This window comes from Mirounga leonina, unplaced genomic scaffold, assembly GCF_011800145.1.
Source record: "Mirounga leonina isolate KUSES-001 unplaced genomic scaffold, KU_Mleo_1.0 Mir_165, whole genome shotgun sequence".
In the NCBI taxonomy this organism is placed as follows: Eukaryota; Metazoa; Chordata; class Mammalia; order Carnivora; family Phocidae; genus Mirounga; species Mirounga leonina.
The window spans coordinates 79,359,865-79,377,079 of NW_023270415.1; the positions used below are offsets into that span (position 1 = coordinate 79,359,865).

General features: G+C 42.5%; 1 protein-coding gene across 5 annotated transcripts in view; it reads right to left on the bottom strand.

The window, feature by feature from the left end:
- Nucleotides 1–17,215, bottom strand: part of TRAPPC9 (trafficking protein particle complex 9) — a 545,767-nt gene that overhangs the window by 511,740 nt on the left and 16,812 nt on the right. For 4 of the 5 annotated variants that reach the window (XM_035012000.1, XM_035011998.1, XM_035011997.1 and 1 more), the window contains exons 4-5: nt 15,106–15,234; nt 6,940–6,966 (exon numbers count right to left, since the gene is read on the bottom strand). In XM_035012000.1, coding sequence (XP_034867891.1) covers nt 6,940–6,966; nt 15,106–15,234 — 156 coding nt within the window. The remainder of the gene's footprint in view (nt 1–6,939; nt 6,967–15,105; nt 15,235–17,215) is intronic. The other variant, XM_035011999.1, reaches the window with a different exon arrangement.

Here is a 17,215-nt window from a genome sequence, read left to right on the forward strand (position 1 = left end):
ATCACTTATTCTGCGTCCCCCACCATAGCAACATGCATAACGTCATAATCATGAAGCAACCTCAGGCAAACCCAAACTGCGGAATATTCTATAAAATAAATGGTTGGTATTCTTCAAAAATATCAGTATCACAAAAGACACCGAAAAGCTGAGAAACTATATCAGATTAAATATTACTAAATGATGTGGAAACTAAATGCAATGTGTGATCCTGAGCTGGATCCTGGCTCTAGAAATAGAACTGCTGTACAGGGACAGTTAGTAGAATTGAGTAGATAAAGGTATTCTGTCAATTTTAAATTTCCTGATTTTAATCAGCTTACTATGTTTTGGTATATAAATGATCTTGTTCTTAGGAAATACACGCTTAGGGATTCAGGGCAGGGGCATCAGGTCTGCAACTTACTCTCCAATGGCCCTAAAAACTGTATGTAAACACACAGAGTTCAAATAATAAAACAAATGATAATCATGGGAAATCTGGATGAGGAGTACACCAGAGTTCTTGGTACCATTCTGGAAACTTGAATTTTTTGGACGTTTTAAGTTGTTTCAAAATCAAAAGAAAAAAATTAGAATTCTGGTAAACTCAATCATAGAACAAGTCTATTAAAAACAGAATGTGGGGGCACCTGGCTGACTCAGTGAGTAGAACATGCAACTCTTGATCTCAGGGTCATGATTTCAAGCCCCACACTGGGCATAGAGATTATTTGAAAATACATATATACATAAATCCTAAAAACATCTTAATTTTAAAAATAGCATGTGTTTTTGCAAATATAAGAGCACTGAAACATACACATTTGGGAATATAAATGAAATTAGAAAAGACAAATTACAGACTAAGATCATGAGCCCCAAGCAGAATGGTCATTCTTCCACTCATAACCCCCAGGTGTTCCTCCAACAAGCCGGCCGCTGGGTTGGGCGCTGGGAATGTGGTGTCACAGCAGTACAGAGTGCTCTGACAAGGCCACCACGGGGGCATGGTGATAATGACAGCTGTCAGACCCTTCATAATGAACCAAGTCTTGCATGAGGGTCTAATTCCTTTTCCCTGAAAAAATTAAAACCCGGGAATAAGACTGGACATATACCTTCAAGAAGAATTAGACATTGACTCAGGAAGAAATATTGAAGGAGTTGTGATTTTTAAGCAAGCTAAAGGAAGTTGGAGGCAGCATGGTAAAAATCCTATAGCAGAAATAAAATAAGAACAGGAGACTTCAACAAGTAGAACTAGCAGACATCTGCGGGGCGCCTGGGTGGCTCAGTCGGTTGGGCAGCTGCCTTTGGCTCAGGTCATGATCCCGGAGTCCTGGGATCAAGCTCTGCATCGGGCTGTCTGCTCAGCAGGGAGCCTGCTTCTCCCCTGCCTGCCGCTCCCCCTGCTTATGCTCTCTCTCTCCCTCTCTCTCTCTGTGTCAAATAAATAAAATCTTTAAAAAAAAGGACTAGCAGACATCTAGAGCACTCCACCCAATAAGAGCAGAATACACATTCTTCTAAGCATACATGGAACATTCTCCAGGACAGACAACATGCTAGATCATAAAATATATCTCAATAAATTTAAATGAACTAAGAGTATGATCTCTAACTGCAACAGAATTATATTAGAAATCAATAACAGATGGAAATTTGGGGAATTTACAAATATTTGCAAATTAAATAGCACACACATGAAGTTTCTAGGGAGATTTATACAACATGTTAAAACAAATTAATTTTCAAAAATTCTAATTGAATAAAGAAAACCCAAAAAATGAAAGAAAATCATATTTGATAGCCAACTTCAAATATATGGAGAGGAAAGACCTAAAAATCACAATTCCCTGGGGTGCCTGGGTGGCTCAGTCGTTAAGCGTCTGCCTTCGGCTCAGGTCATGATCCCAGGGTCCTGGGATCAAGTCCCGCATCGGGCTCCCTGCTCTGCGGGAAGCCTGCTTCTCCCTCTCCCACTCCCCCTGCTGTGTTCCCTCTCTCACTGTGTCTCTCTCCGTCAAATAAATAAATAAAATCTTTAAAAAAAAAAAAAAAAGAAATCACAATTCCTGTAATTCTGACACTAACTCAGTATAATGAGAGGAAAATCTTTACCTAGGAAACAGTGAAATTCTGAGCCTAAGACAGGTTAAACTCAGCACAAACTGCACTAGACAAAGTGACGATTTTTAAAATAGAATTCTAAAGTTAGAACATTGCTGAAAAGCTACAAAAATGTTCCCAAAAAACAGATAGAAATAGAGAGGAAGTCTATCCCCATGTCGCATACAAATGCAAGCTTATTTTTGTTTACTCACAGCACTAATTACTTTAACCAAAGCAGAATATTTGAATTAAGATAATCAATATTACACTTCTCTTGTCAAGTCTAGTTAATGAGTTTACTCTGCTATGTAACCATAAAGTGTCTAGGATAGATCTAAAATTAGTGAAAATAGCTTTGTATGGTTTGTGGAACTCTTCTCAAAGTTCCAAGCTTTTAAAATAGATCTGAGAAGTATTTCTATATTATCTTTTCCCTTGTGAAACAAACAACAGATACTGTTGTCAGAATTCTGTTACTCCAGATGATGACCCATGATCACCGTGTTCTAACTGATCTGCTGGACAAAAGGCACTAGCTGGACACTATAAGCAAACAAGACGGATGTAAGGAAGACCAGGACCTTAATCTGGGAGACTTACAATCTATTTCAAAACCGGGTTTTTTATTTCATTGGTTAGCCAAATGAAATCAACCAAATGCTTTCTTTGAATGTTCTGTAGTCATGACTCTACTTTTAGTATGATGAACAGAAAAGCCTTAAGCATGACTTCCTTAGGTCAATTAGCAACAATTATTACTGGAAGGTGAGTAACGCAGAAATTCATTAATAGCAAAGCTTCCACCTACCTTAGACCTAAATAAACCTACACTGACCTCTGCATGCTAAATAAAGAGATGAGGTCCCAATGAAGAAAAAAAAACACATAGTAAGAAATCAAATAGGCAGAGTTTTTAATAAATGATTCCTATAGAAAGGAACAGAGTATGGTGGTTATGAAGACAGATGCTGGAGACAAACTCCTGAGTCTGAATTCCCACATCACCACTTACTAGCTGTGACCTTGAGCAAGTCAGTGAACGCTTCTGCATCTCAAATTCCTCATCTATAAACTAGGACCTAAAATTTCTGTAAGGATTAAGTTGCTTTATATGGAAAGTTTATATACAACACCTTGTATCTTAGATATGACACCAAAAGCACAAGCAACAAAGAAAACACAGATAAACTGGACTTCAACAAAATTTAGAACATCTCTGCTTCAAAGGTCAATATCAAGAAAGTAAAAAGACAACACACAGAATAAGAGGAAATTTTTAAAAACCATGTATCGGGTAAGGGAGCTATATCCAGAATATAAAAAGATCTGCTACAAGTCAGTAACAAAAAGACAAATAACTCAAGTAAAAAATGGTTTGTAAAGGATCTGAATAGACATTTTTCCACAGAAAATATACAAATAGCAATAAGCACAATGAAAAGATGCTCAGTATCATTAGCTGTAAGGGAAAGGCGAAACACAACTACAACGAGATACCACTTCACACTCACTACAATGACTATGCTCAAAAGGATAATAACAGGTGTTGGCGAGGATGTAGGGAAACTGGAAGTCTCATACACCACCAATGAGAATATGAAATGGTACAACCACTTTGGAAAACAATCTGGCAGTTCCTCAAAAAGTTAAACACTGTGTCACCATATGACCAAGCACTTCTATCTACTAGGCTTATGCATAAGAGAACTGAAAACATACGTCCACACAAACACTTGTATGTTGAATGTTCATAGTACCATTACTGATGATAGCCAAAAAGTGGAAACAACCCAAATGCCCATCAACTGATGAATGGATAAACAAAAAGCAGTCTATTCATACAAAATAGTACTACCAGCAGTAAAAAGAAAAGTAATATTGATTCATACTACAACACGGATGAACCCTGAAAACATTGTTAAGTGAAAACAGTCACATTGTTGTATGGTTCCATTTACATGAAGCGTTGAGAACAGGCAAATCCACAAAGACAGATGAGTGACTGCCTGGGACTAAGTAGGGAGTGACTGCTAAGGGGCACGGGCCTTGCTGCTGGGGTGATAAAATGCCCTAAGACTCACTGTGGTGATGTATGCACAAATCTGGGAATATAGTAAAAACCACAGAATTGTGTACTTTAAAGGGGTAGATTATATTAAAGCTGTTTAAGAAAAAAGCTCCTTAGAACAGTGCCTTCACACAGTAAGCGCAAATTGCTTATTTTTATTATAGGCAGAAGAAAATCCCCTCAACATAAAAAAGGGAAAGCAAATTTGAATTAACTGAAATCGGCCAAAAAATCATTTCACTTGAAACAGTTGCTGAATGGACAGGACATATTCAGAAGTGACAAGAAAAAAAGCAATCTGACCCCACAAAGCATTCTACTTCAAATGCTGATCAAGGGCTCAGAAGCCTAAAGCTAGAAATGACTAGAGGAGAAGCTTGGTTCTTATAATAAACTTCGGAGCAAGCATCCAAAGACTGTCAAGACTGTCAAACTCTTTCCCTTCTGGCCTTCAAAATAGTTGTAGGAAAACCAGGCAAGAAAAAAAAATTCTGAAACACGTCGTTTTGAATAGTATATCCATTTAAATTTCAAAAATAAAATGGAAGTGATGCAATTCTGTCATAACTTCATGTGGATGGGTTTTCTAGGGAGCTGAACAATTTTATAACCTTGAGAGAACGTTCACTGTTCAGATTTAGAGACTAGGGAGAATCATACCACATTGCTCCTCGGAGTTGTGAAGTGATTCCCTACCAACCCATTTGCCAGGGTTTAAACAGCAGAAAAGAAACTATTGCATAGGAAAAATTTTCCTCTATCTTTCAACGGTTCTTTTGGCTGGTCTAAGAATTAAATTGACATGAGACAAATTAACCATAAAATCAAATTTAATTTCATACATTTGGGAACCCCACATACATGAGAGTTACAAAGACAGGTAAAATGAGGGATCTATGCCATCCTGAGCTAAGGAACGGGATAGGCCTAGGGTTTTAAGAGAGAGGAGCACAATTCACAGGGCAATAAAAGGAAAAGCACATGTTTGGCAATTAGTTATGCGCCCTGCTATACCGATGGGTCATTCAGATAAAATTAATCTCCAGTAATAACTCTTATTCTGGGAAAGATACCAAATTGAGATTCTTCTAGGTAGCTAGGGGAGGGACAAAAGTTTCTCTTGATCCCACAGAGTTTCAATTGCCTTCAGCTCAAAAGAGTCCACATGCCAAAGAGGCACAGTTTGGGGAGACTTGCTCTGAACTCCCTCAACACTATGGCCTGAAAGATCAGACCTTAGTAAGTGAGGAAGAGGCTGTGGTCAGCCCTGGCACCAAAGGCCCCATAAGCAGAGGTCAGAAGGCACAAGTAGCAGGAACTGGAAGGTAGGGGGGAGAGGAGAACCTCAATGTTCTACTTGCTCTCCCTCGGGAACAAAGATCAAGGCCACGTTTCTCTAATGTGGGACGGCTGCAGAAGATGCCCTCAAACACCCAATGCTGATTTCCGGGTTCTTTCCTACCAGCTTCAACCTCTACAGCAGGATCCCCACACATTCCCATATAACAAAGCCCAGAGACCACCCCTTCTGCCCCCAGTACGTTAAACTCAGGTTCATCTCCATTCAACCTTATTTTGAAAAGTTGCAGAAATAAAAAAGATGTATTCTTTTTTTACCTCAATAAATGACTGGTTTTCTGATAGCTCAAAGCTACTTCTACTTGGTGTAAACATCTAATTCTCCTGAAAGTAGTGGTCGACACACTAAAATTCAGTACTTTCCATCAGGCATAACTAGCCAGATTGGGCTCAGCAACTTCTATTGACCAAATACCCATGCATCCAACATTGATTTAATTGTTCATCTCTTTCAGCTGGTGGGGGGGGTGTCATTCAGTTCTTCAGCCCATCCCCAAATTACTTTCTCATCACCAACTCAGGTCCCCTGAAAACAAAATAAAGCCATCTGTTTTCCTTTCTCTACACCTTCCATAAACCCTAATAGGAAACCAGCACCACTGTATGTCAATTATATCTCAATAAACTAAGGGGAAAAAATTTCTTAAATTTAAAAAAGAAAGAAAGAAAGAAACTATCACGAAACATCAGTCTAAAAGAAGGATTCAACACAGATGTTAAAACAAAAACCTGCAAACCTGAAGCAATTTCATTTCAGAATGGAGATACACAATGAAATTAACGTAAATGCACTGGTCACAAAGCATTTATTTACATGACTATCTGATTTCTATTCTTCAAAAGAAGAAAATGTTTCATTTCTTTTTATTTACCTTTTATCATTGATTCTAATTAACCCAGAAAATAATAGAGCTCATTATGAAATAATTAGGCACTGCAATAAAAGAGATTTTGCTATATTAATTAACAGAAATTAAGAAAGGAAAACCCACCTCTGTAAAACACACAAAATTTCTTTCTCTGTTAAGAATACATACACAAAATGCAATCAAGAATTGAAGTTCATGTTGAGAGGGCACAAACCACAAAATCAGGGCAAAGTCATTACTATGAATAAATTCAAAATTAACTGGACAAGCATGCTCAATGCATTCAAAGAATTTTAAATCATTGCAAATCATTCACTTAACCATGCTGGAGGAAGAATTCCCCTCTTCAACAGACAACATAAATCAATAGGGTGCCCCATCAAACAAGGACCAAACCATAATCAGGCTTTTAACAGTTCTGATTTAAAATTACTTAAATCAGAATGTTCCAAAGATCACAATCCAGAAATTTTAACCATTCATTCACACCACCATGAAACAAGCACTTAAAAAAAGAACCAAAAGAAACTAAGCACATAGATCATGTACCTGGATCAATGAGAACTTCTTGTGCCCCTGGAAGAAAGAACAGATTATGGTCTTTTATTTGGAAAACAAAACTACTTTTAAAGACAACTACTAATCACATTTCATGATTCACATCGCCCTTGTAAATTCTGAGACACTTCTATCTGATCAGGAGAGCAATTCTGAGTAAGAGTATGTCACAAGTTCAGTGCCTTTTTGCTTTAGGAGACAAAAATAGAACAGCTGCCATTAGTCATACCCTGCACAAACTGTGGAGGGCCTTGCCTCCTGCCCTCCCACCCTCCAAGCGCATGCTCCCCCAACCTCCTTAATCAAGTACGAGAATTTCTCATTCCCACAGATAAGCCAACTGACAAAGGAATAACAATTTGTTTGTGCAAATATGTGCCCACAGCTTGGAATGGAGGGCAAAGTTGTTGCAAGTAACTCAGCGCCATCCTCCTGAAATCTCATGCTCACACTCAGCACCATCCTCCTGAAATCTCACACTCACATTCAGCGCCATCCTCCTGAAATCTCACACTCAGCGCCATCCTCCTGAAATCTCACACTCACACTCACACACACACTCACTGAATTACTGGACGCTTCACAAGCGAAGGATTTCCAACTTTTAGTAGGTACAATGCAAAACAGTTAACTTCATTATTATCAAGAAGCTTTGAAAGCCTCGATCATCTGCTAAATTACCCAAGTATCAATGAGATCCAATTAGCCTTCTCTGTAGAAGGTAATTTCCCATGATGGCAAAACACACCCTAAGAAGTACTGGTTCCAAGAGTTGTGTTTATCACTAGCTACAATCATTTTTAAACATGTTAGCAAGATTCAAAAAGGTATATCCCAATGATATGTATTCTTACTGAAATAGCAGTTATTCAATTGTTTATATATAAAGAATAGGTCCCACAATCCTATTTAAGAGCTGTTTGGTGTATTGCAATGTCTATATTTAAATGCAGACACAAAAATCACTGTAATCTAGAAGCCACAATTATAATAAACAAACAGGTGCTTTTTATTGAATGCCAACTACACGCCAAGCCAAACGCCTGACAGCCACTCTGTGTAATTCTCAGAACTGCCCTGCAAAGAAGACAGGGATGATTAAGCCCGCACGCTACTGAGGAGACCGGCAGTCAGAGGGGCCAGGGATGCCCCAGCATCACTCTGTCCCCACCGCCATGCCCAGGGACAGAGCAGACAGATATGTCCTGAGGGGACACTCAGCTGTGGACCCTTGGGGAATGGGGGGTTTCCAGATAACCCTAGAAACTCTTGTTCAGCAAAAACCTGGTCAAATATACTACACTGTGCCATATCCATGGAACAGGGGATGCGACTGGCACTTTTTTCTGCCTCTGCTCAGAGTCATCAATTATTTGACCTCTCAGCACATGGAGTGATGGACTGGGCCCCATACTAAGTGCACTCCAATTGCAGAGCTTTTAAAGTTCTCCTATTCAACGTGTAAAAATCTTTGTCTCATGTCTCATGCAGGCAGCTGACTACCACTTCTCACTGGTGTGGACGGACCGTCTGGAACAAACCTCTTTTGCCTTTTACATTCCCTTCATCTAATCTAATGGGAGTCGGTAAGCCACATGGCCCAGACAGTTTTTTCAAACAGCAAAGGAAAAGCCCAGCTGCAAAAAAAATGGACAGCTTTTTACCAAATGGACTTCAACATCTAATTGGACTTCCTGGAAGCCTTCTATTAGCTCATTTCCAGGCACTTGATAGTTTTCTGATTGGGAAGAGGAGCATGTGTACTTTGCTGTCTGTTATCTGGCCTACTCGGAAGGCCTCTCGTCTTATGTGGGTGGGGGCGGGGGAACAGCGGGTGCTATCCAAAGAAATCACACACTGAGAGAAAGGGTGTCCTCCAGCCAGGTCGCCATGGACGGAAGCACCTTGACATGCTCAGAAATTTGATTATCAGCATCATCAGGCTCTAGTGGACTGATTTCACATTAACCAAACTCCTGAGAGACTCACGTAAAAAAAAAAAAGTGGAGGTTGAACTTAGTAATGTAATAGAAGACATAATTATCAATCAGACCAAAATATCTCAGTTCAACAATCAGCACTCTTCTCCTCAACAGCCCAATCACAGGCAGGAGGTTACGTGGTGAGCACGGACAGAAGCCGAGCAGGAAGGTATTTTCCTAGATTAACTGGGACTCTCCTTCTGTTACAGGGACAGATCTGCTGCCTAGACGAGCAATCAAGGCTGATCACTATGACTCTCACGGTCAACACTCGTGTAACACTCCCTCTGCCACTCTTTCTAAGCTGACCGAGCCCTGACTCATGGATAGATGCCCTTGAAGATCTACAGACAGGCTGACACCCCCAAACACCTAAAGCCAATCTCTGGGAGCCAAGACCCCTGCTCTGACACTTGCTAGCTCCGTGAGCCTGGTCAGGTTGCTCACCCTGTCTATGCCTCAATTTTCACATCTGTACAATGGGCACAATAATCAAGGCTATTCTGCTGGGTTGCTGTGAGGATGAAGGGATTACATTGGTTTATGTAAAGCGCTGAGAATCGTGTGTAGCACATTTTAAGTGCTCAAAAAATGGTAACTGTTAAGGTGATTTCACAAACCTCCCTTCTAATCATCTTTCGTACGTCCTTGTTTTCCCATTTACAAGTTCTTGGGCAGCGCCCTCATGCTCCACCCCATGACCTGTGGAAAGTGAAGGGAAGGAGCCCCTTCCTCCCTGCTCCTCTGATTTCCATGAGGAGGTCTCTCCCCACAACAGTCCTGGACCGCGGGCCCCTGCTCGTCCTCCTCACTCAAATGGCCTGACTTCCAACTTCAGGATGTTTGGGAGGTGAGCTGCACATGTGAAACCCTCTTCCTCCGCTGGTGCTGGCCCGCCGCAGGGTCCTTGGCTTCCCGCCCTGAGGACAGGGGCAGGTCCTCTCATGGGAAGGACCCTGCGGTCCAGAGCCCCCTGGGACGGGAGAGTCTGTTCATTTTTGGATACAGTACAGCCTGCCCATTTTCCTGCATCCCTAAAGTTCATGGAGAATGGGCTTTATCAGTAACAAAGGTGCCATTTGTCTCCACCTGCCTCCTCTTCCATCTCGTCTCGTCTCCCAGTTGGCTGGTGGAGAAAATAGGAGTGCAATGATTGGGCCCCCTTAAGCCCCAACAGACACTAATTAACAAAAAGTTCTGTGACTTCACATAGGTTCAGAGCGACCACATAAAGGCCCTATCTCTGGTGCTGCTGCAGAAGTCCGAGCACAGGAACTGCTGACCCTCCTCAAATAGTTCACTCGTTTCTTAACTGCATCTTTCTTCCCAAAATCATCATTTCATATTTTAAACCCTTAAGATGATGGCTTCGTGCAGAATAACAGCCGAAGTTCACGAGCTCTTTTATGAGATAACCACTGTGCTAAACACTTTACATAATTTCTCTGTGATCCTCACAATTCTCCAAAGCAGACATTAGCATCCTTGTTTTTCAAATGAGAAAAAAACTCAGAAAGTATGGACTCAGGTTCACAAGGCCAAGTGGCAGCGTGCGCACTCCTACCCAATCAAAACACGAGGCTTGGTCCCTGCAACCAAATCCCCCCCTCCCCCCGCCCCGATGAACCCTCGGGGAACTCAGAGTTCTTCAGCGTCAAGGCACTCCAGAGACTGTTTCCACCTCTTTTATGAAAGCACGGCTGACTGGCCTCTAATATCGGAAGAAGAGTCCAGTTTCACCACTGTTCACACAGCACACCTGAAATTTTCACAGAGATGACAGAATAAAAATAAGATCTCACTGGAACACCCAGACATAATGGACACTGTACTATTCCAAAGCATTAAACAAAAAAATCAAACTAAAGGAACATTGGTTAAGTCTTTCACAAACAGGAAAATTAAGACTTTTCAAAGGCGCAAGGGCACCGCCTAGGGCCACGGAAAGGCTCTCCAAGTTGCTGGGAAAGGTGCAACAAAAATTGCCTGCATGCTAAGAAAAGATCAGTAGATTTTTAAAAATAGGATGCTCAGAGACCTTACTAAAAGCTGAGCTAGCAATATGAAATTCTGCTGTAGGAAAGGGAGTGGTAGTCAGCACTTAATCTGGAACCTTAAACAAGACATAGGCTCATGGAAACCAACCTTAACGGGAAGGGGTCTTGGGCATCTGGTTCAGCCCCCGTTCTCAGGGAGGCTGAGACCCAGGGAGTCTGTCCTTCCAGCACTCAGTAGCAAAGCCTACTCCTAGTCCTCGCATCTTGCACTGTACCAAAACCCAGCAGAGCTATACTAGCCCTGGATGCATAAAAGTCACATTTGTGTTTTTCCAACAGTAGGTAGCCTAAGTGTCTTGCAAAATACTTCCCAAAGAGCTGGTAACTATAAATCATACAACTGTGTTGAAACACAAAAACGTTTAGTTACACAGTAAAACAGCATGAGTTCCCCCCTTTTATTCCATTTTTAAAAAAATGATGTCAAATCAACATTTTCAATTTTTTAACCTTTTAAGAATACAGAAAAAAATCAAAATTTTCTTCACTCACAAAAGAGATAAGCTTATTCCCTGGAAACAGCTCAATATCAATTTTTCTAAACATTGGCTATCGTCAAATTCCTAGTAATTTAAAGGTTTTAGTGAATGATTACATGGCAATATGAATTCTGAGTTGTAAAAACACACATTCTGTACAAAAAATCATCAAGTTCTCCAGCTTAAGGCAATTTAGCTGTTCCCCATCTTACTAGAACAACACTAATTTCATCAAAACTTCATATTGCGCTAAAAAATGTCACCGGAGGGGCGCCTGGATGGCTCAGTTGGTTAAGCGACTGCCTTTGGCTCAGGTCATGATCCCGGGGTCCTGCGATCGAGCCCCGCATCGGGCTCTCTGCTCAGCGGGAAGCCTGCTTCTCCCTCTCACACCCCCCTGCTTGTGTTCCCTCTCTCACTCTCTCTCTCTCTCTGTCAATTAAATAAATAAAATCTTTAAAATAAAATAAAAAATGTCACTGTATCCATAGCACTTTAAATCATACTCGTATTATCATATGCATATACTATTGAACATGCATCAGAAACAAACCACCCTCTTCAGTATTCAAAGTTGATCCTGCTAAATAATCTATGCTATTTGTGACAGTAAATGTTTATTGAGCGCCTCTTAGGTGCTTTGTATAAAAGGTAGCTAATTCTCATAATCACACAAATTAAGTAACATTATTCAAATTCCACAAGTGAGGAAATATACTTGGGCCATAAAAAGCAAGGCTGACAAGGCCCAAGTCCCATAAAACCTACATATTCATCATCAGAAAGAAAAGAGTCTAGATTGTTACTTTCTCTCAACATTTACTAACTTACTCTTTTCTTCCGTACTCACGACTACATAAAACCAGTTCAGTCTGTATAACTTTTTCTCCCAACAAGCATCACCAGAGAAAAACAAGCACTAAGTCATTGGCAACGGCTGGATTTTCAAAGCCCACTTCTCTTTTGCACTGTCATCATTTTTAAAATGTTTTATTTTTAGTGCTTATGGAGTTAAAATATTAACTTTTTACATTGTTGGCAGAGACTAAATCAACTGCGGAAGCGTCCGATTTCAGTCTCTGCCCCTCTGTCCCATAGTCTCACTGACGTCTCTTCTTTTAAGGCCGCGTCAGGCTGAGACCGCGGAAGTCTGGCACTGATGAACTCACCGATGCTCGGGAAACCAGCCAGTGGGAGGCTGGATAGCAGAGCAACAGAGCACGTGCCGCACGGTCAAAGCAGCCTGGGCCCCGGCCCTGAGTCAGCCCCCACCAGCTGCATGACAGGGGGCCAGGGACACATGTCTTTCAGCCTTGATCCCTCACCCACACAGAGGGGACATGGATACATGGATTTCCATGCCTGCCGGGAGGCAGGACGCAAGGGGAGCACTGAGCACAGCCCCTGGCCAGGTAGCTCCCAAATAATTCATAGCTATTTTGATAATGATGATGATGGTGATGATTAATAAACTAAGACAGACCAAAGAGTAGAAGTAACCACAAAGAAGAAACATCTACAAGTCAATAAGCATTTCTTTTCAGATTAATTGCAGAATGTCCTAGTGATTTTTTTAATAAACCAAGTTTTGTTTATTTATTATATAGACTTACAGGTTCATATGCAAGTCTCCAAGAAAAAAAGAATTTGTGGCCTCTAACTTTTGAATACTAGGAAAGTTTAAAAAATAAAACAAAAGGGGAATTAAAGCAAAAGAGGAGGGGACTACAGAATTCTTTTGAAACTATGATAACTCAATGCGAGGACATCTGCTGGAAAACCACATAGCTGGAGTCCGAGCCGTCAAGGGTCTTCTAACCGCACTTGTGAATTCCTATCACTAAGTCTTAAAAAGACCTAACACTCCACACTAACACTCTGGCTGACATGGCCGCTAACGGTTACCCAGGACCACGTAGGGCAGGTCCAGGTCCCCTACGTATGCATCTCACACACCTTCACAGGAACCCTATGAGGGAAGCACTGTCACTATCTTCCTCGTCTTAGAGATAGACAAACTGAGGCACCAAGAGATGAAACATTCCAGGTCACACTAACAGTAAATGACACCTGCATTTCAGCTGCTGAGAAAGGAACTCAAGGGAGAACGTTAGGTCATCGGCTTGTCTGGTCTTCACCCCAGAGAGCAGATGCCATACAGCACCCCCCCCGCCCCCGCCGCTGTAGGACGAGGGGGCCACAGACAGACAATCCTGAAGTCATCACCAAGATAAAACAACACACGAGACGGAGCGCGGTGACGGGCCTGGACTCCTGTCTGCGGGAAGGGCAGTAAAGCGGGCCCGGCGTGCTGTCGGCCCTCGCCTGGGCTTTGCCGCACCATCTTCCAAAAGTAGAAGAGCCTGAGCTTTTTACACTCTGCGAAGCTGAAGAGAGACATTCCTCTACTGCAGTCAAAGCAGTTTTTCAAAAACAGCTGAAACCTTTTCTTTGCCTACGTTCAGCCAACGGGGAAAATGAAACATTTCTCTAAAAAGTGTCTAGAGTCTCACTAATCACATCAGTAGAACAGTCTCAACACACTAGAACTCTTCAAACAGGGGAAACAACCACCTCCAACAAAAGGCTCCCAGAGAGAGCGCGGGAGCCGGTCCTCTCGGGTTGGGGAAGGACGTGGAGCCCCACAGCAGGGCCGGCAGGACCGCAGCCAGGAGGAGGCCAGTCAGGGTCCAAGCACAGGAGAGGGAGGCCCGCCCAGCCTCAGACTCCACATCTCTCCTCGGCCTGCTGTACCTTCCCCTCACGTAACTGGGGGCCACGGAAATCATGAGGAGCGCTGTGCTGAAGAAGGATGAAATATCTTCCAGAACCATTACAGATCCACCTGAGCAGTCCTACAAAAGGTGCACCCGGTTCCAGCTGTGCAGCCACAGTAAACCCGCTCCTAAAGGCCATCTGCACTCTCTGTTGGTCATGGGAAAAGGTATAATTCAGGAAACCACACATTCAGGCCACTTCCCTATCCAATACACATTAACTACTGTGGGCTTTCTCTTTGGAGGAAAAGGTGTCTAAACATCTCATCGATCAAAACACACCTAGCAATTGTATGTAAAGCCTTGACCTCTGTTCTTTGTTCTTATCTTCATGACTGAGGCCACAGTTCATTCATTAAGGGTCAGAAGGGTCAAGTTCATTTGACAAGCACTTGTGAGTCTGCTCCTCCAAAGAAGATTTTTTACTCTTCATTGGTGCTGCCAAACATAAGCAATTCAAACTTAACTTACTAAGAGAACCTCATCAAACCAGAAATAAAGAAGAGTCCAGGCCCTGAATTAGCTGTTAAAGTCAACATCTGGGGCCAGCTTCCCTAAATATACAAAAATTAAGAAAAAGATCCAGACACAGAATTTTGAGGTCAGTCTACCAAGAAACTTCATTCAAGTGTTCCAGAAATCAACCAATCATTGTAACCCATTAATAGTAAGATTCCATAAGATCAATATTCAATAAAGTCAGAAGAAAATGTCTCATGCAAGATTTCTGACTCAAGAGATTTTATATTTTATCTAAACATCTGTGAGGTGTAACCCAGAGGGAAACATATCAGTGACAACCACCCCCACCTTGCTTACAGACTGTAACTGAGTCCAGGCAGGAGGAAAGTGCAGAGCTTACCTGGTCGATGTCTGTTGGCTGCTTCGGCAGGAAGTGAGCTACTCTGGAACCTTCGAGCTCCAGTCTTACCCCCGGTTCCACCAGGATAGTGATAGATGACAGAAGCCGAACATAACCCTTCAAGGGCAGCTGGGTGTGGAAAAAAAAAAAAAAAGGCACCATCAGTATAAAGTTAGTGGCCCATCATGAGCTCAAACTGCAGTGGCTGAGAATGATTTAAATAGTTCGATTATGTGGAAATGCCCATTTTTCCCCAAAACAAAGATCGAACCTACAGATCACTGGCTTGGTTACAAACAGGTACATGCCACCCATCACGTTTCCCGGGCACAGGCCCAAGCTGGCAACACCGAACACTCTCAGGAAACGCAAGGCCTCACTGAGAGTCTGGGTACACACGTGACATGGACCAGCCTCCTTGTCCCTTTAACCAAAAGTTTAGGGCTTACCGGGAGGCAGGCTCTGCGCCCGATTCTGACGCTACAGAGCTGGGCAGCAGAAAATGCCCTGGATTGAAAATATTCAAAAACAAGACCCGCAAAGCAGGACCATACCGCCTCGTCCCATCACACACCCTAAATGCATCTGGCACCCTCAGAGCGAACACCGGTAAGCCTGTGTCCTCAAAGGCAGCCACATTTTGTTCTTCTATGTGGGCAGTTACAGCCTAAGAGTCTCTAGCCGTGCCACGGGCCAGACACGTCGTGCCACTGTGTTCGCGGTCCTCAAACGTGGTGGTCTGAGCGCCCCTCCACACTATGAAAACTCACTGAGGATCACAAAGACCTTCTGTGATCCGGTTTGTGCCGGGTACATCTACAGATACTTACCCTGTTTGAAAATAAAGCTAAGGAAAGATTTAAACATGTGCTCATTCCTTTTAAAATCATAATGAGCCCATTACGTGTTACATTTTTATGAACACTATTTTCCAAAACAAAAATATATGCTGGCAGAGCAGCACTGTTTTACACTTCTACAAATGTCTTTCATGTCCGGCGTGATACGAGGGAGCTGGACCCTCCTGTCTGCTTCTGTTCCGATCTGTTACGAAGCCACAGGTCGCGGAGCCCGTGGCTGATGAGAGGCTGCAGGAGAAAGCAGTCCACAGCACACCCCCCTTCTCAGGAACCCCGCCGACCTAGCTTATCACTCTGTGGGCCCCCCACGGGCATGGGGGCCATTCTTCCTGGATAATGCCCGATGCAGGGGCCCTAATGTTATAGCTCAGTGGGGTACGGATATATTCCACCAATCAGTCAATCTCTAGCCTCTTTAAGAAACCAAATTCTGAAACGGAAGTCCATTTTAAGAATTTCTTGTATTTACTGTGTTCTACAGCACGTTGATAAACTTCTATTAAAGAACTGACTGCAGGGACATCTGGGTGGCTCAGTCATTAAGCGTCTGCCTTCGGCTCAGGTCATGATCCCAGGGTCCTGGGATGGAACCCACATGGGGCTCCCTGCTCAGCGGGAAGTCTGCTTCTCCCTCTCCCACTCCCCCTGCTTGTGTTCCCTCTCTTGCTGTCTCTCTCTGTCAAATAAATAAATAAAATCTTAAATAAAATAAAATAAAATAAAATAAAATAAAATAAAATAAAATAAAGAACTGACTTCATTACTTCATTCTGACTTGTATTCATAAGTAGCTGACAGGCCCCCCCCGACTCACCTTTCCAGGAAAGAACCCTTTTTCACTCCTCACTCACACGATGTTTATTTAACAAGCATTTACGGGACACGTACAATAAGCTGATTATGGACACACACAGACCGTGCCTCCCAGTCCACCCCCAGGAGATGGTCCCCCAAGGGAAAACACACATAAACACACAATTCCAGCACAAAGGGCAAGCCCCATAACAGGCAGGGCTCAGTACAAGACACCACAGGCTCCCACTGCCTAGAGGGGTGAGAGAAGGCTCTCCTTTGAAGTAGGTTTTTAATTCGTTTGTTAGTGTTTCAAATTGAAAGGTAACTCACAGAGCATTACCACTCACCCACGGAGCAGTATCCAATTCACAAGTGTGCAACCTTCACCACCATCTAATTCCAGAATGTTTTCATCACCCCAGAAGGAGGCCCCACAGCCACCAGCACTCACATGC